The 22,531-nt window shown below is 43.3% G+C and overlaps 1 protein-coding gene across 1 annotated transcript in view; it reads right to left on the bottom strand.

Annotated features, from left to right (window-relative positions):
- PPL (periplakin) overlaps positions 1–22,531 on the bottom strand; it is a 108,297-nt gene that overhangs the window by 39,007 nt on the left and 46,759 nt on the right. Inside the window, exons 2-9 of the mRNA XM_058156996.1 lie at positions 17,489–17,588; positions 15,738–15,892; positions 13,025–13,145; positions 9,820–9,945; positions 6,145–6,186; positions 4,712–4,873; positions 3,034–3,141; positions 2,166–2,261 (exon numbers count right to left, since the gene is read on the bottom strand). Coding sequence (XP_058012979.1) covers positions 2,166–2,261; positions 3,034–3,141; positions 4,712–4,873; positions 6,145–6,186; positions 9,820–9,945; positions 13,025–13,145; positions 15,738–15,892; positions 17,489–17,588 — 910 coding nt within the window. The remainder of the gene's footprint in view (positions 1–2,165; positions 2,262–3,033; positions 3,142–4,711; positions 4,874–6,144; positions 6,187–9,819; positions 9,946–13,024; positions 13,146–15,737; positions 15,893–17,488; positions 17,589–22,531) is intronic.

Raw genomic sequence — 22,531 nt, 5'->3', positions numbered from 1 at the left:
CTTCCAAAGGTTTTCCCCAAATGTCATTGTAAATACAACAGGATAATTAAAAAGAGGGCTGTGAAAATATCTACAGATCCCTCGCATCCTGGACGTAAAATTGTTTCAACTCCTACCCTCAAAACGATGCTATAGAGCACTGCACACTAGAACAACTAGACACAAGAACTGTTTTTTCCCCAAACACCATCATTCTGCTAAACTAATAATTCCCACAACACTGTCAAACTATTTACTAAGACTGTATTACTGTCCATACTGTCCAATCCTTCCATACTTTCACCTCTCACAATACTAGACAACACAGTATCAACAGTAGAAGCCTTCAAATTTCCAGGTTCTACCATATCGCAAGATCTAAAATGGACAGCTAACATCAAAAACGTCATCAAAAAAGCACAACAAAGACTGTTCTTTCTGCGCCAACCCAGGAAGCTCAAACTGCCCAAGGAGCTGCTGATCCAGTTCTACAGAGGAATGATTGAGTCTGTCATCTGCACCTCCATAACTGTCTGGTTTGGTTCTGCAACCCAACAAGACAGACACAGACTTCAGGGGATAATTAGAACTGCAGAAAAAACAATGGCTACCAACCTGCCTTCCACTGAGGACCTGTATATTGCATGAGTCAAAAATGAGTGAAAATATTTACAGACCCCTCACATTCTGGACATAAACTGTTTCAACTCCTACTCTCAAAACGACAATATACAGCACTGCACACCAGAACAACTAGACACAAGAACAGTTTTTCCCCAAACGCCATCACTTCGCTAAACAAATAATTCCCTCAACACTGTCAAATTAACTACTAAGACTGTATTACTATTACTATTAATCTTTTCATCGTTCCCATCACCCATCTCCTCCCACTTATGACTGTATGACTATAACCTTGTTGCTTGTATCCTTACAATTTATAATGATTGTTTCCTAGTATGATTTGATTGCTTATTTGTACCTTATCACCAGGGGTGAAATCCGACAAGTTCTGACAGGTTCTGGAGAACCGGTAGCAGAAATTTTGAGCAGTTTGGAGAACCGGCAAATGCCACCTCTGGCTAGCCTCAGATTGGGGAGGGAATGGAGATTTTGCACTATCCTTCCCCCAGGAGTGGGGAGGGAATGGGAATTTTGTGATATCCTTCCCCTGCCACGCCCACCAAGGGGCACCACACCCACCAAGCCATGCCCACAGAACCGGTAGTAAAAAAAAGTTGGATTTCACCACTGCCTATGACTATCATTAAGTGTTGTACCTTATGATCTTGACGAATGTATCTTGTTTTTTTGTGTACACTGAGAGCATATGCACCAAAGACAAATTCCTTGTGTGTCCAATCACACTTGGCCAATAAAAAAATTCTATTCTGTTACTATTATTCTATTAAATGTGTGACTGGAGAAAGGAGCCACATGCCTTATGTCCATTTTAATTTAACCAATCACAGCTTCTTATCCTTGCCTCATTTGTTAATTTTTGAAGAGCGCACCATGTTCCTCTGTTTAGGTCAAGTGCAAATTTTAGCCTGAAAAAGTAGAAGTCTTCGGAGCCAATGCGAACAGGTATGTTTCCTAAAACGGGCTTCTTGTCTTCAGGAAAGTTAGAAGATACTCTCTTGTTTTAGAGTCAACTCTCAGTTTTGGTAAAACCAGGGGTGGGCTGTTGGGGGTTCGCAGAGGTTCGGGAGAACCTCTAGCTAAGATTCTGTGCAGTTTGGAGAACCTCCAAATCCCACTCCTGGCTGGCCCCGACCACCCCACCCTGCCCCTCCCAGGAGTCCCCACTTGGCCTATTTTGGATGCAGGTAAGTGGAAGGTGCACATGGAGGCTCGGGAAGGCCAAAAAACAGGCCTACCGGAAGTTCGCGAAGGCCCAGGGCCCTCCAGAGGGCCTCCAGAGCCTGGGGAGGCTGTTTTCACCCTCCCGGAGGCTCAAGAAAAGCCTCCAGAACCCGGGGAAGGCAAAAACGCCCCCCGCCACCATGGTGCAAGAGGCCAACTAGGTCGTGCCCACCATGGCCACGCCCACCCAGCAGCCAGGCAGAGAACCCCTTGCTAAAATTTTTGATGCCCACCCCTGGGTAGAACCTCCCCCGCCCACAGGAGAGAGGTACAACCTTGCTGCAAATTTCCCTGATAAATCCTCAACTTCAAAGTGGTACCTGATGATAGTCCTCCATGAACTTCAGGTGGCTCTCCTCACAGATGAGCAAGTTGAGATATTCTTTCCAGTCAGCGTGGACGGCCTCAATGTGAGCCTGCAGATGAATGGAGAGTAGACCTCAGAACAATAATTGTTGCTGCCCCAAAATAAGACAGGAACTGGGAGACAGTGAGAACCATCTATATTGAGGCAACTTGGCTTCAGTGGCAGCCAAAAGAGCCAATGCAATCCTAAATTGCATTAACAGAGGGATACAATCAAGATCAAGGGAGGTGCTAATACCACTCTATAAAGCCATAGTAAGACCACACCTAGAATCCTGAATCTAGTTCTGATCACCACAATGTAAAAAAGATGTTGAGACTTTAGAAAAAGTGCAGAGAAGAGCAACCAAGATGATTAGAGGACTGGAGACTAAAACATACGATGAACGGTTGCAGGAACTGGACATGGCTTGTCTAGTGAAGAGAAGGACCAGGGGAGACATGAGAGCAGTCTTCCAATATTGGAGGGGCTGCCACAGAGAGGAGGAATGGGGTCAAGCTATTCTCTAAAGCACCCGAAGGCCAGACAAGGAATAATAGATGGAAACTGAACAACGAGAGATTCAATCTGGAAATAAGGAGAAATTTTCTGACTGTGAGAACTATCAACCCATGGAACAGAAGTTGCCTTCAGAAGTTGTGGAAGCTTCATCCCTGGAAGCTTTCAGGAAGAGACTGGACTGCCATCTGTCAGAAATGGTATAGGGTCGCCTGCTTGGACAGGGGTGGGGGTTGGACTAGATGACCTACAAGGTCCCTTCCAACTCTGTTAATCTGAGTGAACTAACTTTTCTAAGGTGGCCCTCTTCAAATCAAACTTACCTCAATGGCGATCTTCCCGGGATGATTTTCAGACAGGAGTTTGTTGCCATCTTCGTGCAGCTTGTTGATGGCCGCCTCTTTCTCTTCCAATTTCCTATTGATGAAATTCTAAGGAAAGGGGGATGGAATGAGGAAAGAGAGAAGCAGAATGGAATCACTCCAGTTGCAGGTGGCTTGGTCTACTTCCAAGCTGAGTTAAAGGGAAGGGGATCGGAAAAGAAAGAACGTCTATGCAGGTTGTCTATGGAGATTCTCAATCGTCCAGGTGACGGATGTACGCAGGTGAATTTCCTAGACTGTAGAATAGCCACTGTTCCCTTTGGGACATCCATCATTGAAGGAAAGCCATCTTAAATCAAATAACATGGATTGGGTTTCACTGGAATTCCCTATACCAGGGGTCTCCAACCTTGGTCCCTTTAAGACTTGTGGACTTCAACTTCCAGAGTCCCTCAACCAGCTTTGCTAGCTGAGGGACTCTGGGTGTTGAAGTCCACAAGTCTTAAAGGGACCAAGGTTGGAGACCCCTGCCCTATACAGTATCTCTTTCTAGAAAGCTCATTACAGTTAGCTCTGTTTGCTCAAAGCTTCGAAAACGTTCAAACAGAAGTTCCTGGCAGCTTGCTCCAACGTTGAATTTCATCTGCACCAAAGCCTACAGCTACTCCTCTTTGACGGACAACCATCCTTTTGAGGGGCTGCCACAAAGAGGAGGGGGTCAAATTATTCCCCAAAGCACCGGAGGGCAGGACAAGAAACAGTGGTTGGAAACCAATCAAAGAGAAAAGCAACCTGGAATTAAGGAGAAACTTCCTAACAGTGAGGACAATTAACCAGTGGAACAGCTTGCCTCCAGAAATTGTGGGCGCTCCATCAATGGAGGTTTTTAAGAAGAGATTAGACAGTCACTTATCTGAAATGGTATAGGTTCTCCTGCTTGAGCAGGGGGCTCAACTAGAAGATCTCCAAGGTCCTTTCCATCTTCTATTCTATTCTATTCTATTCTATTCTATTCTATTCTATTCTATTCTATTCTATTCTATTCTATTCTATTCTATTCTACTCTACTCTACTCTACTCTACTCTACTCTACTCTACTCTACTCTATTCATTCTATTCTACTCTACTCATTCTATTGTATTGTATTGTATTGTATTGTATTGTATTGTATTGTATTCTACTCTACTCTACTCTACTCTATTTTTTTTTTATTTACATTTATATCCCGCCCTTCTCCGAAGACTCAGGGCGGCTTACAGTGTATAAGGCAATAGTCTCATTCTATTTGTATATTTACAAAGTCAACTTATTGCCCCCCCCCCCCAACAATCTGGGTCCTCATTTTACCTACCTTATAAAGGATGGAAGGCTGAGTCAACCTTGGGCCGGGCTTGAACCTGCAGTAATTGCAGGCTGCTGTGTTCTAATAACAGGCTTCTTACCAGCCTGAGCTACCACGGCCCCTATTCATTCTATTCTATTCTATTTTAGCGACCATTCAAAGTTACAGTGGCATTTGCAAGCCTAACATGCAACTTCAACATTCAACTTCTGCTCCAATTATTATTCAGAGTTATTTTTCTGCAGATTTCAATGTTCGATGTCTAACTCTCCTCCTGTGTTTTTTTTTTTTTTTAATTTTTTAAGGAGAAAGTAGTTGTCAAAGAGTAAGACTCACTTCATACTGGCGATGGCGGCTTGGGTAATCGAGGTTTTGGTCACTCCAGTCAAACTGCAACCTGTCTTTAGCCTGCTGATCTAGCCAGTAGAGCTTATTGGTGCAGCGCTGCATAAAATCTTGCAATAAATTCAGGTTCTCCTGCCTTCGTTGGGATTCCGACTGCAAGCAGAAAAAGCGTTTGGCCAAGGTTTGAAAGATGGGGGGTGGGAGAGGGGGAGAAACAGCTCCAGAAAAAAAAATATATCCTTTTTTGAAGACAGGAATTTTAGAGCAGATTCCTTATAGGTGACTCTAATATATGCAAGCCCCACTACCCCTTCCCCAACTGAGGTCATATTAGGAACTGCAATAAAATAAAAATATCCAGCAAGCACAACAAAATAATTCTTCCCCAATAAATATTCAGAAGTTGTGGGAGCTTCATCACTGGAGGCTTTTGAGAAAAGATTGGACTACCATTTGTCAGAAATGGTGTAGGATCTCCTGCTTGGACACGGGGGAGGAGGGTTGGATTAGATTGATTTAGATTGATTAAATTAGATTTAATTTAATTTAATTTAATTATTTAATTTAATTTAATTTAATTAGATTGATCTTGATTTCCCGGACGAGGCTCTGCATCAGAGACAGAGATGGGGCCAGGGCCATGGGGGAGTGATATGCGGACTCCAGAGCCTCCAGGGGCTGACAGTAGTGAGGCAGAGGAACAGGAGGAGCCTGTTCCTAATGCACGCATGAGAAAAGCTGCCAGAAGGCAAGAGCAGCTCAAACAAAGAGGACGACTCGGGAGTAAGGCCAGGAGATGATTGGCCCCTCCCATAAGGCTTAAAAGAGCAGCAACAGCTATTGGGTGCTTTGTAGGAAAGCAATGTTGCTACAATTGTTTCTTGCCTCCTGTTTCTGAACTTCGTGGGGTTCTTGACAAGAAAAGCCTTTGGCAGGGTGCCAAAGAAGACAAAGGTTTGTGATAAGGCCGAAGGACTTTTTATGAAGGACTTTGTTTTGGAATTAATTTGGACTAAGCTGAGAATGAAGTAATTATCAGCTGTTCTAATAATCTATGTTTGTTTAGCACTACTTGTGTCTGGTAATAACTACTTGGGCCTGGGTCACAACAAGGGCAGCCCCAAGGGCCAGATCTAAACACCCCATGGGCTGGATCCGGCCCCCAAGCCTTGGGTTTGACACCCCTGCCCTAGAAGAATACAAGTAAGTTTTATTTTTTATATTCCAGATGTAATGACGTCCCAGCCTGCAGAAAGCATGCTCCTTCTCTGTGGCCCAACGATTTTTTTTCCTTGGTGGTTACTAAACAATGCATCTTCTTCTCCATGTCTTCTGCCCTAGGCATGTTTCCTGATTTCATCTCTGTTTTTGCTTAGATGTACCATAATTATACACATCTGTTTAGGAAAAGAAAAAAGTCTTACCAGCAGTTTCTGGTACTTCATCTGAAGCTCACTTGTATACTCCTGGAAGCAAAAAGAAAAGACCAATCTCAAAAGAAAATAGACCAGCAAGGCCAAACCTGTATCGTAATTGCATCACAGTTAAGCATCTAGCCATTGTCAACCCTGAAGCTGGGCCTGACTGAGGCCATTTTGAGATTTTGGTGCTGACACACTGAATGAGAGTTGGTTTAATGTCTGGATTCCAAATAACATACCCACAGCAAACAAAACTCTGAGGCAGGCAATTTCCTCAAAAGATAGGTGTCGAGCCCAGCTCCGGCTCGACACATGACACTACAGGGATCTGGATCATGGAAGCAGCCCCTAATCAGAGATCCAAAGGGATGACATATCAAGGACTTGTTTGAGGGCTGCAGGGATCTGCGTTTGGCAAGCATGAGAAAGGAATCGGCACACTGGCGGCCGTGATAGAGGGAGATGAGGGCTGGACGTTAGGAAGAGCTGCTTTAGTTCCGGGATTTAGCAGATGACGTGGCAGCTGAGGCTGTCAGACGAGGAGGGAGAGAGTGGCCAGGCGTCCAATCAATGGAGCAGTTCAGTCATGGGGCGGGGCACGAGCAGCGCAGGATGTTTAAAAGGGGCTGAGAAGCAGAAGCTCTCAGCGCTGACTTTATACAGAGAGACCTCGACTATTACTGAGACCTGGTTTGTAGCAGACCCAATAAACAAAGTAACTATTGGAAAATAAAACCAAGTTGGCTTGTTTCTTCTAATGGCGTCTGACACAACTGAGCAAGCCAAGAATAGGTTTATTGAATATATCATATTGGCACAGGCTGGTGAAAACCGACTCTGATTCTTCCGGCGATTTTCACCTAATTAAAAGTAAAAGTTTGTCACTTTCTCAAAACAATTAGTCACATGGTCCAATCAGGATACTGCCCAGTTGCTAAGGTGACTCCAGTCCCCTCCTTCCGAGCACCTGCAGGAATGTCCTTGCTTCCCAAGAGCAAGTATTTTGTTTTGACTAGAACACCCAAACTATCTCCATTGCCCCCTTCCTCTCCCTCTCCTTCAGTGTGTCAGCACTGAAGTCTCAAAAAGGCCTCAGTCAGGCTATGGGTATGTTACTTGGTACCCTGACATTTATTTGAGCCTCCATAGTTAGGTGTCCAGTTGATGTGATAACTCCCAAAATTCCTGCCTAGAGTATAGAGGAAATTCTTAGAATTTTAACTCTTTAACATATCTGGGGGCTGCCAGGTAGATGAAAGTACATGACGGTTGGCTCCTTCATGTAGAGCAGAGGTCTCCAACCTTGGCAACTTTAAGCCTGGCGGACTTCAACTCCCAGAATTCCCCAGCCAGCTTTGCTCTGATGTAGCGCAAACCAGGGAAACAATTCCACAGAAAAAGTAGCAGTATTTTAATTAAGATTGGCTAGAACAAACAGACACTTGAATGCCTGATTGTTCTGGGCCCGCTTATTCTCGCGTGAATTAGGAAGATGTCTGCCTGGGCGGCTTTTGAATCTTATGTTGTTATTCTGGACTTCAAAAATGTTTCAGCCCCTTTCACCTCATAGGTCAATGATAGCAAACCTTTTCGGCACTGAGTGCCCAAAACCAAAATGTGCATGCGTGTGTGCGTGTGACCGCACCGGAGTGCTGGAAACCCAAAGACCAGCTGACTGGAGCACACATGCCTATTTTTGGGCCGTTTGGGGGGTCGATTTTCAGGCTGATTTTCAGGCCGTTTTCAGGCCATTTTGGGGCTGTTTTGGGCCTGAAAAAAAGACCCAGAAAAGGGCTTGAAAAACGGCCTGAAAACGGCCCAAAAAATGAGCTGTTTTTGGCCGTTTTCAGGCTGTTTTCTGATGCTCCAACACCCGCAAAGACCAGCTGGTCAGCCTGTCAGAAACCAGAAAAGCAGCTGGCGATGGCATGGTTGCCCACAGAGAGGGCTCTGCATGCCTCCTCTGGCATGCGTGCCATAGGTTCGCCACCACAGTCCTAGGTAACAATCCCTTATCTCCATGTTCCTCTGTCTCTACCCCAGTGTATCTCAACCTCAGCCATTTTAAGATGTGTGGACTTCAACTCCCAGAGTTCCCCAGCCAGCATGGTCAAGATTGAGAAACACGGCTCTGTACTGATCCTTCATGCCTCCCAGATAGGCAGCATCTATGGAATGCTCGAGAATAATCACATGTTTATTTAAAAAAATGCGCTAATAATGAGTTACACCTTGGCCCCATCTATTTCCCAGGAGTGACATCTTTAAATGTTTCTCCAAGGAGACAATTATACACACTCATTTCACAACAACCTGCAAGGTTTTCCACAACTACCTGGGTATTCAAAGCTCTGTGAGCATTATGGATTTTTTACTCTTAATACTTTTGGGGTGCCTGTTGCAGAAGACAGCAATTTAACCGGCAGCAGGGGGCATAAAGCAACCTTGCCCTGCCTAGGTCTTGTGGACTACAACTTCCACAAACCTTGCCACTACTACCTTATTGGTTAAGGCTGATGGAAATCAAAGTTCAAACCCCTAGAAAGTACCAGGTCGCCAATGCTTATGTAGAATAAAGAGGATTTGAGGCTTAGAAGACAAAATATAACTTCTGGAATCTCTATTCAAACTCATTATTTGTATGGCCAGTCAGAGTCAGGGGGTGGGCTGCTGGGGGTTTGCAGGGGTTCGGGAAACCTCTAGCTAAGATGCTGTGCAGTTTAGAGAACCCCCAAATCCCATTCCTGGCTGGCCCTGCCCCACCCACCCCACACCTCTCAGAAGTTCCCCCATGGTCCATTTTGGATGCAGGTAAGTGCAGAGTGCACGCAGAGCTCGGGGAGGGTGAAAAATGGGCCTATCGGAAGTTCGAGAAGGCCAGAAATGGCCCATTTCCAGTCTCCAGAGGGCCTCTGGAGCCTGGGGAAGCTGTTTTTGCTCTCTCAGTGGCTCGAGAAAGCTTCCGGAGCCTGGGGAGGCTGTTTTCGCGCTCTCAGTGGCTCGAGAAAGCCTCCGAAGCCTGGGGAGGGCAATCCCACCCCCGTGGTGCAGGAGGCTGACTAGACCACATCCACCATGGCCACGCCCACCCAGAAACTGGGCAGAGAACCCCTTGCTAAAATTTTTGAAGCCCACCCCTGGTCAGAGTCATTTACTGAGATGGCCAGCCCTACAGAACGAACGAATGAGTCAGTCAGTCAGTCAATCAGTCAATCAAAAATACATATAAAATCACATAAATTAAATAAGCCTGAAAGCTTTGTTTAAATCTCTCATTAGGAAAACTATTGAATGCAGTGGTTCCTGTACCTTCAGATGAGGCACTGCAGACACATATTCAACAGGAGCAGCTTCCCCATAATAGCAATAGCACTTAGACTTATATACCGCCCCACTGTGCTCTACAACACTCTCTGGGTGGTTTACAATGTCCGCATATTGCCCCCAACAATCTGGGTCCTCCTTTTATCCACCTCGGACGGATGGAAGGCTGAGTCAACTTTGAGCTAGTCGGGATCGAACTCCTGGCAGCGGGCAGAGTTTGCCTGCAATACTGCATTCTAACCACTGCACCACCAAAGTTGCACATTGCTGGATTTCTCTTGCAGCACAGACGTTCTGCCGTTGCTTCCCTTCCACTCCCCATCTTATCAAAGACCCAAGAAGCAGGAGGAATACCTTTTCACCTTCTTTGTTGATATGCGGTCCAATAGCCATCACCTCATTATGGAAGATGTTGTGTTCTTCTACTTGACCGTTGACTGATGGCAGGTCTGTGCCAAAGCCTCTGTTGTTCAAGATTTCCTTGGGAAAGAGGGCACAGGAAAGGGGATAAGGACATCATTTCCCATAGTCCCAGGAGCCCGGGCACATTAAAAAAAAATCCAGGTACCACTTAGCAAGAACACTGGCATCCCATGCTCAGAAAAACCTTCTTTCAGGCCGATAGAATCGAGAACAGCACACGGAGTTACTTCTGAGTAACTGTGTTGTCATTTGCCTGCAGACAGAATCTAAAGATTCAGACTAAAGCAACTGTCTGCAATTATCTGCATAACTATTAGATATGCTCTGAGAACTGCTAGGGAGGGTCCAACCTTGCTCTCTTCCTGTGTTGTGACCCAGGTTCCTGGACCCAGACTCCTGGACTCGGATGATTCAGAAAATGAGGGAGAAGACCTGGCAAGCCCTGCTTCTCTTGAGCCCTCTCCCTCCCTGGCACCCACTCAAAGGGAGGGGCCGGCAAGGCCTGATTCTCCCGGGCCTTCTTCTGATTTGGCAACGCCCCAAGAACAGTTTTGGAGGGACGCAAGATTACGAAGGCTTGATCGGCGTGCGCAGCAGCGGAAGAGTTGGGACAAAGCCAAGTCATAATTGTCATGCAGTGACATCTGCAGAGACTATAAATAGGAGGCGGGACTTCCTGGTTTTTTGTCTTGGACAAAGCAATGAATTTGGCGCGAGCTAATTCATGGAGGGAAGAATATATTCGTGAGTAATTCTGGCCTTATCTATAATTTCCTCATTATCTCCAGAAACTTGGCAGGCCCGTGGGTAGACGTGGCCAGGACATGTATCTATGTAAATAAAAGGAAAAAAAAAGGAAGGCCTCTGACGGACTCTTTGCTGGGAGTATTGGGGGAAGGGAAACAGAACATCCTGCCTACCAGACATTCCAAGTTCTGCTGTCTCTTCCAGGGGTGGGATTCAGCCGGTTCAGATCAGTTCGGGCGAACCGGATGTTAATTTTAATCTGGTTTGCGGAACCGGTTGTTGCAAGGACTGGCTGACCCTACCCACGCACCCCCACGCGCCTCCCCTCCCAGGAGTCTCCATGCGGTCTGTTTTGGACGCCAGGTAAATGCAGGGCCCACGTGGAGGCTCTGGGAGGGCAAAAAATGGGCCTCCAGGAAGTTCTGGAAGTGCAGAAATGGGTCCTCCGGAGGGCCTCCGGAGCCCAGGGAAGGGCATTTTCGCCCTCCTGGAGGCTCGAGAAAAGCCTCCGGAGCTTGGGGAGGGTGAAAATGCCCCCCCCACACACCGTGGTGCAGGAAGCCGGCCACGCCTCCATGGCCACGCCCACCCAGCAACCAGCAGAGAACCGGTTGCTAAAATTTTTCAATCCCACCCCTGGTCTCTCCACCCTTGGCAAGGAGTGCCTCCCTCCTGCGATTCCAGACTACATTCCACCACACAAGCATGGTTGGATCTACTGATTATGATTCCTATAAATTTAGATAGGTTTTTTTTTTTTTATTAAAATTTGAAAATAAGCGAGAAGCCTTGGGGGAAGGACTTAAAACAGAAAGTGGCCCCCGGTGGCCCATAAAAATCCTGCTACAGTTTTGAACATGATAGAAGCTGCGTTCACTTCTGCTCCACAACTCTTACACCTTTTCTTATGATGAGTGCTGAAAACTGGGAAGGAGTCACGACTGATTATTTGCCACCCGTTTTCAGAAGACCACTTCAAGGAGCTGCCAAAAATTAGTTTTGTTGGCCCACGTGGATGAGGGCTGCAGGTTGCTTATTGCTGACCTAAAGTGAGACTCCGTCTCAACCCATTAAATTACGGCGGTGATCATACAAACAGGAAGAGTTTTATGTAAAAGAATGCCAGCCCAAAACTCTAGAAGTAGGATTCTGGACTGTGTCATTCTAGGCTGCAGAGCACATATGTAAGGCTTCCTGATTTACAGGTAAGGAAAGGACAAGTAATGCAATGGACATTTACGGGGATTGCAAACAGGGGACGCGGTGGCTCAGGGGCTAGGGCGTTGAGCTTGTCGATCGAAAGGTTGGCAGCTCGGCGGTTCGAATCCCTAGTGCTGCCGTGTAATGGGGTGAGCTCCCGTTACTTGTCCCAGCTTCTGCCAACCTAGCAGTTTCGAAAGCAGGTAAAAATGCAAAGTAGAAAAAATAGGGACCACCTTTGGTGGGAAGGTAACAGCGTTCCGTGCGCCTTTGGCATTGAGTCATTCCGGCCACATGACCACGGAGACGTCTTCGGACAGCGCTGGATCTTCGGCTTTGAAACGGAGATGAGCACCGCCCCCTAGAGTCGGCAACGACTAGCATGTACGTGCGAGGGGAACCTTTACCTTTACCTTTATCCCTCCCAATGAAACTAGGAGCTTGGTGAAGGATAATTTTCACTAATAACATGGCAAGGAAGATAGCTGAAGGCTAAGTATTCCATATACTACCTATTCTGATCCTACTTCCAAACTCTCCCTGCTTCTTGCATAGCTATTAGAAAACCAACTTAGCAGTTTGAAAGCATGCAAAGGCAAGTAGATAAATAGGTACCACTTTGGTGGGAGATGAAAGGCCTCCCCGGTAATGTCACCAGCTACTCGTTTCAACCCAGAAGTGCTGTGGTAGGTGCTTCTGACACAAATGTATTGTAGTGTTAAAAAACTGGGGGGGGGGGAAACAGGCATTTGAACAATTGGATCTTGTTATTCCAAAACTGGAGGTCCCCAGATTAATTCAATTCCCACCACACCCAGTTGGGGTGGTGCTTCAATGCACCTGAAAGATCACACGCATGCACAGCGCACACCAAACGCATACTTCACATGGGAAAAAGAGGCTTAAGAAGGTAAGTAGAATACCAGGGGCGGGGAACAGCTAAGCCATGTGATTTAGATTCACTAGAAAGCAGGATTTCCTGCTTTCTAGTGAATATAAATCACGTGGCACAGCTGATTGTCGGAAATACCTGTTCAGATGAACCAGTAGCATTTTTTTTTTACTACCGGTTTGCCTGAACCAGTGCGAACCGGTAGCATTTCACCCCTGCTCCCAGGCCATGTCTCAAAACAAAGGGAGGCAACCAAAGGAAAGCACATCAATATTTTCTGATTTCGAGAAGGCCTACCTGCTTCTCTTCAATTGTCGAGGACCAGTTGACCTCGGGTTCAACTTCATGTGGGGTGAAATTGTAAATCTGATCATGTTTCCCTCGCAAGTTGTTGACTCTTTCCTTTAATTGCCGGATACTGAAGAAAAGAAAACCAAGAATTCTCATCTGATTTTTTTTCCCCCCCATGACTGTCAGGCCCAAAAGATTAGGATCACACATGAAGGTCCAGTAAAACTGATGTATTACTTACTGATACCTATGCACAGAACTCTACTCAAATAATAATTAGTCCTGGTTTGGCTAGATAAGGGTCAAAAGAATTCATGAATTCAAGAATTATGGGCCTCTGGTAGCTCAGCAGACTAAGTCTGTCTGTTATTAACACAGCTGCTTGCAATTACTGCAAGTTCAAGTCCCACCAGGCCCAAGGTTGACTCAGCCTTCCATCCTTTATAAGGTAGGTAAAATGAGGACCCAGATTGTTGGGGGCAATAAAAGTTGACTTTGTATATAATATACAAATAGGATGAAGACTATTGCTTAACACATTGTAAAGCCGCCCTGAGTCTTCGGAGAAGGGCGGGATAAAAATTCAAATAAAATAAATAATAAATAAATAAATAAATAAAAATGAGGAGTTCAACTTAGTCCATTTGTGATTACATAGAGATTCTAGGCTGCTTCCTCTTTTGACTCCACCCCCAGGTTCTGCCACCATTTCTCCTACAATGAAACTTGAACAAGAGTTTCAAACTTCTTACCCCCACTCCGTTGTAATACTGAACTTTGCCCAAACTGGAGACTTCTCTCTCACTTGGCCCCCTCAGAAGTTTCAATTTCCACGGGCCTTAATGGAAGAGCTTTGCAGAATAACAGAGTTGGAAGAGACTCTTTAGGGATTCTAATTCAACCTCCTGCTCAAACAGGGCACCCTGTACCATTTCAAACATATGGAAGTCCAATCTCTTGTTTAAAAACCTCAAGTGATGGAGCACCCACAACTTCTAGAGGCAAGTCATTCCACTGGTTAATTGTTCTCACTGTCAGAAAATTTCTCCTTAGTTCTCGGTTGCTTCTCTCTTTGATTAGTTTCCATCCATTGAGTCTTCTTCAGGGTCTTTGGAGAATAGGTTGGTCCCATTTTCTCTGTGGCAGCCCCTCAAATACTGGAACACTGCTATCGTATCTCCCCTAGTCCTTATTTTCACTAGACTAAAACAACCATTTTTCATATGTTTTAGCCTCCAATCCCCTAATCATCTTTGTTGCTCTCCTCTGCACCCTTTCTAGAGTCTCCACATCGTGGCGACCAAAACTGGAGGCAGTATTCCAAGTGTGGTCCCTCAACAAAAATAGCAGCTTCAGTAGAGAACACTGTTAGATCGGGACAGCGGTCCTAATAATTGCGTAGAAGGAAAAGGATGAAAAACACCAGCTGCTATTTATATTTTCTAGCTTACAAATGGGCATAACATATAGAAAAGGAAAGGAAAATACTGAATGTAATGTGTAGTTCATCCCCCAGAGAAGCTGACGGCAAGGCAGGACAATCACAGCAATCTCCGACTGATGTTCCCCTGCCTCTGAATCTGCATAGGTAGCAAACAGGTTTCCCTTTCAGATCTATAGTTCAAAAAATGTGCCCACCTAGATGGCAGCATCTAACTGACCTTGAATTATCTCCAGAAATGAAGTATTTAAATGGAACGCCAGGGCAATGTGTTAAACCAAGGTACCATCAAACATTAGAACAATTAATCAGTGGAACAACTTGCCTGCAGAAATTGTGGATGCTCCAACACTGGAAGTTTTTAAGAAGATGTTGGATAACCATTTGTCTGAAGTGGTGCAGGGTTTCCTGCCTGGGCAGAGGGTTGGACTAGAAGACCTCCAAGGTCTCTTCCAACTCTTGTTATTATTAAAACAAATCCTATAAGAAAGCCGTGCCAGAGGGTTCCATATAATAGTGGAGAAAACAATATGGAACTTTCCATGAAGTCTTCAGGGATGGGGTTCAACCCATAAGAAACTCCATGAAGGAGCTCCAGACTTTCATCATGATTCCTCTTTGAGGATAATATCAATGTGCATCTCAAATTAAGTACCGTATTTTTCAGAGTATAAGGCGCACCGGAGAATAAAACACACCTTAGTTTTTGGGGAGGAAAATAAGAAAAAAGCTGATTGGCAGGTGGATTGGCCTCCCGGAATATCCCAATCAGCTGTTCCTAGAGGTAAATTTTAGCAACAGGTTCCTTGGTTGTGAGCTCTGTGCCTTGCTTTTTCTGGCTTTTTTTCCCTGCCTCTGAAACTCTGTTTCAGAAAAAACTTTTTTCTGCCTCTGAAAGCCTCCAAAACAGAACTTCAGAAAAAAACACCTCTGAAGCTCTGTTTGGGGGCTTCTTTTCTGAAGCTCTATTGGGGGCTTTTTTCTGAACCTCTTTTTGGGAGCTTCTTTTCTGAAGCTTCTTTCAGCCTCTGAAACCTCCTTGAGAAGCTGGGTGGGGCTACATTCGGAGTATAAGACACACCCAGATTTTCACCCTCTTTTTTTGGGGAAAAAAGTGCATCTTATACTCCAAAAAATACAGTATTTCTTTAAAAATTAAATCACGGATTGGCCCTTTTGCATTGTTGTGAAACTGGAAGGGAACACTGAACCACATGACAAAAAAGTAACACAGGTCTCTTGGTCAACGTGACCTTTGGGCTATCACTCCAGACTTACTCTTCCGTGATCATGTCCCCCTGGGGGTGTTTCATGTGGCGAGCGATGGCTGCATCTCCATCCAGAACATAAAGCAGTTTGTCAGATTCAATCAATTTATCTGCAGTGAGCTCCTGGTATTGTGTGGGCTTCCCAGCCTTAAGTTTGTACAGGTCCTAGAAACCAACAAGTTGTTAGAGATGTCGTGAGAATAATGCTTCATTAAAACACTCTTTTTTTTTTTTTGCAGCGTCCTAGAATTATCATGTGCTTAGAAGACAGAATGACACAGAAGTTAGAAATTTAAAAGCTAAGAGAATGATTAATTATATAAGGAAGGTTTATTAAAATGGAAAAGCAAATATTATTATTATTATCTGTTTTATTCTTTAAACATAAAAGTCAGTCAGCTGAACATTTAAAATGTGTCACAAATATCAAAGTTATGAATATTATTGTTATTATTATTACTATTTCTCAAAATTAACTGTACCCAGACAATACTCTGTTCAGGTAGACATTGAATTTTTTTAGGTTTATTATATACATACATACATACACATATATATTATATATACATATATATTATATATATGTATATATTTGTGTGTATATATGTATGTATAAAACAAAAAACAGACATTCTGCGAGCTCAGGAACTGAAATAATTAAAATTTTATTTTAAGATGCAATGGTAGTTTAATACTCTGATGATGTCAGTAGATGGCTGACGAAAGCTTAGTAGAATAAAATTTTAATTATTTCAGTTCCGGAGCTCGCAGAATGTCTGTTTTTTGTTTTACAAATATACTTGGAACTCATATTTTTAGAATATGTATGTATGTATGTATATGTGTGTGTGTGTGTGTAGACATACACACACACATATACAAAGAAGAAGGAATAACAAAATATATTCATTTGACTCAAAAGTAAAGTTCAATAATTTCAAAATATTTTTGACCTACCTATGGTCCTCAATTTACAATCACAACACATAATATTTAAAACTGCATAAAATTATTCTCTGTACTTTTGTCCCAGTTCCGAAACCGACATGGTACAAACAGATGCTGGAAACCCTTTATAGATCCAATCCAATTCTATTTTCTTGTCCTCAATCTGAGAATTCTTTTAAAAATGGAACATAAACCAGAGTCTTCAGGGAAGCTCTCCTAATAAAAGAGTTGCTACCTTCAGAAGTGACACCCGGCATTTGTGGGCTTTTAAATCATTATGTTCCATTTTAAATGAATATTTACAGATAGATAGAAAGGAGGAGGAGGAGGAGGAGGAGGAGGAGGAGGAGGAGGAGGAGGAGAAGAAGAAGAAGAAGAAGAAGAAGAAGAAGAAGAAGAAGAAGAAGAAGAAGAAGAAGAAGAAGAAGAAGAAGAAGAAGAAGAAGAAGAAGAAGAAGAAGAAGAAGAAGAAATGGACTAACATTTAGAACACAACATGCCAGGCATCACATTAGAAAGCAGAAAAGCAAGTTTTACTCATAGAGTAAAATGGACCAAATGTTAGGAGAATATTCAGCTTCCATTCAACCTAGAAATTGGAGATTGGGATTAATCTTGACATCCATGAGAAAAAGAATAGAAGAATAAAAGAAAACAAAAGAATAGAATAGAAATGCCAGGCGGCATCAACAGACACGGCCTTTTTATCGCAGTAAGTGAGTTCCAGCTGATTCAAATCCTAACAGGCTGGTTCTAAACGAATTTAATTAACACTTCAATAACTCGCAACCCAGGGCACAACCCGCAACTTACACTTTGCATTTTTGCGTCCGTTTCCACAATGTTCTTTTCCACGTGGTCAGCATTTTTCTGCAACTTTTCAATCAGTTCTGATAGCTCCTTGGTGGAAATGCTGTGAAAGGAGAAAGCAAGAAAGTTGTTACGGTGGTTGTTGTCCTTTGAAGTGTGTACCAAAGGGAGGAAAACATTTTATTTATTTATTTATTTTGTCACAACAATATATATAAGCAATATATATATATATTTGTTTTCTGAGGTTTTCGCGGGTGTTTGTATGTAGGTCTTTGGTTATTTGGGTTTTTTCCCGCGTAAAATTGGAAGTGTCTTGGCGACGTTTCGACGAAGTCTCATTTGTCATCTTCAGGCTTCAGCTTCGTGCTTCTGGGAGATATATATCAAGAAGCACGAGCTGAAGCCTGAAGATGACGAATGAGACTTCGTCGCTCGCCAGGCTCTCAATTTTACGCAGAGCCCAATAACCAAAGACCTATATATATATATATATATACATGGCTCCATCTAACTAGAGCCAAATATAGTTCTAGAAATCAGAGACTCCTGTAAAAAAAAAATCAGAGACTCCTTTAAATAAAAATTATTTAAAAATAATTTTAACATAACAATAACAGAGTTGGAAGGGACCTTGGAGGTCTTCTAGTCCAACCCCCTACCCAGGCAGGAAACTCTACACCATTTCAGACAAATGGCTATCCAACATTTTCTTAAAAACTTCCAGTATTGGAGCAATCACAACTTCTGCAGGCAAGTTGTTCCACTTATTGATTGTTCTAACTGTCAGGAAATTCCTCCTTAGTTCTAAGTTGCTTCTCTCCTTTTTTTTTTTTTAATTTGAATTTATATCCCGTCCTTGATTAGTTTCCACCCATTGCTTCTTGTCCTGCCTTCAGGTGCTTTGGAGAATAGCTTGACTCCCTTGATTTTTATGAAACAGATTTATTTTTTTTTAAAAAAAACAAAAATAAAAAAGAAATATTAACACTTCCTTCGTTTCAACAGTTTTGCGTCGGTGATCAATATAAATTTTCTCTCTTTTATCCTAATGTATCTTTTATACATATATTTCTAATATATCAAATATATATATATCACTATAATATATTATATTATTCTAATTATTTTATTTACATATGTACTTATACACGTGTACCCAATTTCCTTTCCACAATTTTTGTTTCTTCCTATTTGTTCTTCTATTTCTACTCCTAATTTATCCGTTATTTAATCTTTCCTTGTCCTTTTATTCCCCCCCCCTTTTCCTCCAACTATTTATACCATTTCTCCCATACTAGATAATATTCTGTTTCCTCTTTTTCTTGTATCTCCTTCGTAAGCTTATCCATTTCCATACATTTCATGATTTTTCTAATTACATTGTCTTCAGATGGTATATTGTTATTTTTCCAGTTCTGTGCGTAGACTATTCATGCTGCTGTAACTATGTGGATCATTAAATACCGTATTTCTTTTTCATATGACCCTGGAATTATTCCCAGTAAAAATGTTTCTGGACTCGTTTCTATATGTTGATTTATAATTATAAAATAAATAAATAAATAATTTTATTAACTTTTACAAAACGAACACAAAAATGAATGCAACTGACAATCAAGGAAAACATATAGATAAATATTAAGAGGAAAAAGAGAGATAGACGGAGGTGCAGAAAGTTATGCATTCAAAGAAAGGAAAACAAAAATATATACAAAAGAATGACTTCCAACCTCTTTCTCCAAGGATATAATAAAAGACACTTATGCTCAACTTTTAATTTAACACTGTAGTCCTGGGCTTACAGCCATTCCAGTGTTGGAGCATTCACAACTTCTGAAGGCAAGTCGTTCCACTTATTAATTGTTCTAACTGTCAGGAAATTTCTCCTTAGTTCTAAGTTGCTTCTTTCCTTGATTAGTTTCCACCCATTGCTTCTTGTTCTACCCTCAGCTGCTTTGGAGAAGAGCCCGACTCCCTCTTCTTTGTGGCAACCCCTGAGATATTGGAACACAGCTATCATGTCTCCCCTGGTCCTTCTTTTCATTAAACTAGACATACCCAGTTCCTGCAACCGTTCTTCATATGTTTTATCCTCCAGTCCCCTAATCATCTTTGTTGCTCTTCTCTGCACTCTTTCTAGAGTCTCAACATCTTTTTTACATCGTGGCGACCAAAACTGGATGCAATATTCCAAGTGTGGCCTTACCAAGGCATTATAAAGTGGCACTAACACTTCACGTGATCTTGATTCTATCCCTCTGTTTATGCAGCCCAGAACTGTGTTGGCTTTTTTAGCAGCTGCTGCACACTGCTGGCTCGTATCTAAATGGTTATCCACTAGGACTCCAAGATCCCTCTCACAGGTACTACTATTGAGCAAGGTACCACATATACAGTACTGGTGCATTTTGGGTTTTTTGCCTAAATGTAGAACCTAACTTTTTTCACTGTTGAATTTCATTTTGTTAGATAGCGCCCAATGTTCAAGTCTGTCAAGATCTTTCTGTAAAAGATCTTTCATTCACTTAATGACAGTTCAAAATAGCAACTGCACAAAACAAATGATCATTTTTCACACTTATGACCGTTACAGCATCCCCACGGTCATGTGATCAAAATTCAGACGCTTGGCAACTCATATTTATGACGGTTGCCGGGGTCACGTGATCCCCTTTTGTGACCTTCTGACAAGCAAAGTCCATGGGGAAGCCCGATTCACTAAACAACCCTGTTACTAACTTAACAGTGCAATGATTCACTTAACAGCTCTGGCAAGAAAGGTCATAAAAGAGGGCAAAGCTCACTTAGCAAACTATCTTTCTTAGCAACAGAAATTTTGGGCTCAGTTGTGGTTGTAAGTCTACGACTAGCTGTAAAATGTCCATTTTCCTCCCAAAAGGTTTTTTTTTTCCTTTTTAAAATTTCATCAAATTTATATGTCAGAATTTGGGATTTTTCCCCCCCTCCATTTCCTACTAAAAGTTCACAAAGGACTTCTGTCAAGCATCTTTTTTCAACATAGGCTTAAGGGACAGAATTCTACAATAATAGGATACCGTGGGGAGGAGGAGGAGGAGGAGGAGGAGGAAAGGAAGGAAGGAAGGAAAGAAGGAAAGGAAGGAAGGAAGGAAGGAAGGAAGGGGATGGGGAGAGGAGGAGGAGGAAGAGGAAGAAGAAGAAGGAGAAGGGGAAGAGGAAGAGGAAGAAGGAGGAGGAGGAGGAGGAAGAAGAAGGAAGAAGAGTTATTGCCAGAATCCAGGTCAGTGAAGAAGTCTGTAATGGAAAGAGAAGAAAAGGACGAAAGCTTTTGAATGACCCTCAATATTTTACCGACCGAACATCAGAAAAATGTTGCAGCCAGTTTGTCTGTCTCCCAATTCAGCTAACCAATGAAACAGCCCTAACAGTATTGGATTCACCGAGAAAATGGAATTATTTGGAATTATTTTTGCTGCAGGTCTCCTTTTAGTATACAAAATGGTTTTGTAACTCGCGAGTTCCCAAAAACCACAACACATTATTGTTTGGGAAACTTTGCCTCACCCTTGGCGAAAAGAAGGTTCCAGGGTAGAGCTGCCAAGTCCCTTTCTTCTACCAGCCCTTTCTGGATCTTCAATCAATTACACAAATATTTTTTTTTAATTTACATTTATATCCCGCCCTTCTCTGAAGACTCAGGGCGGCTTACAGTGTATAAGGCAATAGTCTCATTCTATTTGTATATTTACAAAGTCAACTTATTGCCCCCCCAACAATCTGGGTCCTCGTTTTACCTACCTTATAAAGGATGGAAGGCTGAGTCAACCTTGGGCCGGGCTTGAACCTGCAGTAATTGCAGGCTGCTGTGTTCTAATAACAGGCTTCTAACAGCCTGAGCTATCCCGGCCCTTGGTCAAATGAGGCTTGGTCTGACCTGATACTGACTAACTGAAAGGGTTCTTCTCTTCTCCTCTCCTCTCCATGTCAGGCTGCTGCTAAAGATACCAGGAAGCTTCCAGAAATGGGAACGTTTGGCAAAGATGTCTCGGTTATAAAGCTCGGGGCAAAGTTGGAAGCGTTGAGCAAGTTCAGTGGGTGTTCTGCAGCCCAGCAAGTTGTGGCAGTTGTCCTACTTGGGATGGTTCCTAGCACCCAGGAGAGAAACTAACGTCTGCCTGGAACCCATCTGTCTCAATGGTGTTCCACCAGGTTAACAAACTCAAGGATGAGGTAGACATTTTTGGCCAGAGGGCCGTACGGGTAGTCCTTGACTGTTGTGACCTGTCAGCCAGCTGGCTCCTCCAGCAGCCGAATAAGAGGAGGAGGAGGAAGAGGAAGGGGCGGGGGGAGGGGGAGGCATGGGAGTCAGGGTCAGCAACCAGGCAACCTGAGAGCTCCAAGTGGGAAGAGGGAATGGAGCTTTGAGAGAGAGAGACAGAGAGAGAGGCGGAGCCTGGGCCATCCGTCAGCCCTCAGATGGAGAGTCAACAGTCCCCAGGTCTGGAGGTGGCTGATGAGGAAGAGGAGGAATGACTGAGTCCAGTGCCTGATGTGCAGATGCACAAAAGGCAGAGGAGAGGAGACCAGTGGAAATCTATGGGCCGGTCCTTGGGATGGAAGGCAGAGATCTCTTTAGCTTTTTTTTTTTTAGTAGTTTTCTACAAATCTGCAGATCATTTCACTGATAGCAACGGAGCTTGTAGGTGGCTGTTTATAACTTGGTCTCCTACATTCTCATTAGCCTGGGAAACAACTGTGACATTTTCTTTGACAGACAGATGTTCTTACAGGAAGAAAGCAGTCTGGGGAAAGCCAACCCTTATCTTCCGTTGTGCCTTATATAAGTCAAGAGATATCTCTTTTTTCCCCCATTTGAGGATCATTTAATCATCCTCTGTCCAGCTCCTGTTTTTACCCCCTAATTCCTCCATCGGCAGTTTGGCTCCTCATTTTGAACTTTCCTAAAGGAATTCCATCCCCATATTTCTAGATCTGGGATACATCCTCCCTCCACTTCGTTCTTACATCCCAAAAGATTAAAGAGTATGAAAATTGAAAATAGCT

The sequence above is a fragment of the Ahaetulla prasina genome, chromosome 14 (assembly GCF_028640845.1).
Source record: "Ahaetulla prasina isolate Xishuangbanna chromosome 14, ASM2864084v1, whole genome shotgun sequence".
NCBI lineage: Eukaryota > Metazoa > Chordata > Lepidosauria > Squamata > Colubridae > Ahaetulla > Ahaetulla prasina.
The sequence above is the reverse complement of the archived record's forward strand: the minus strand, read 5'-3'. Positions and strand labels throughout refer to the sequence as shown.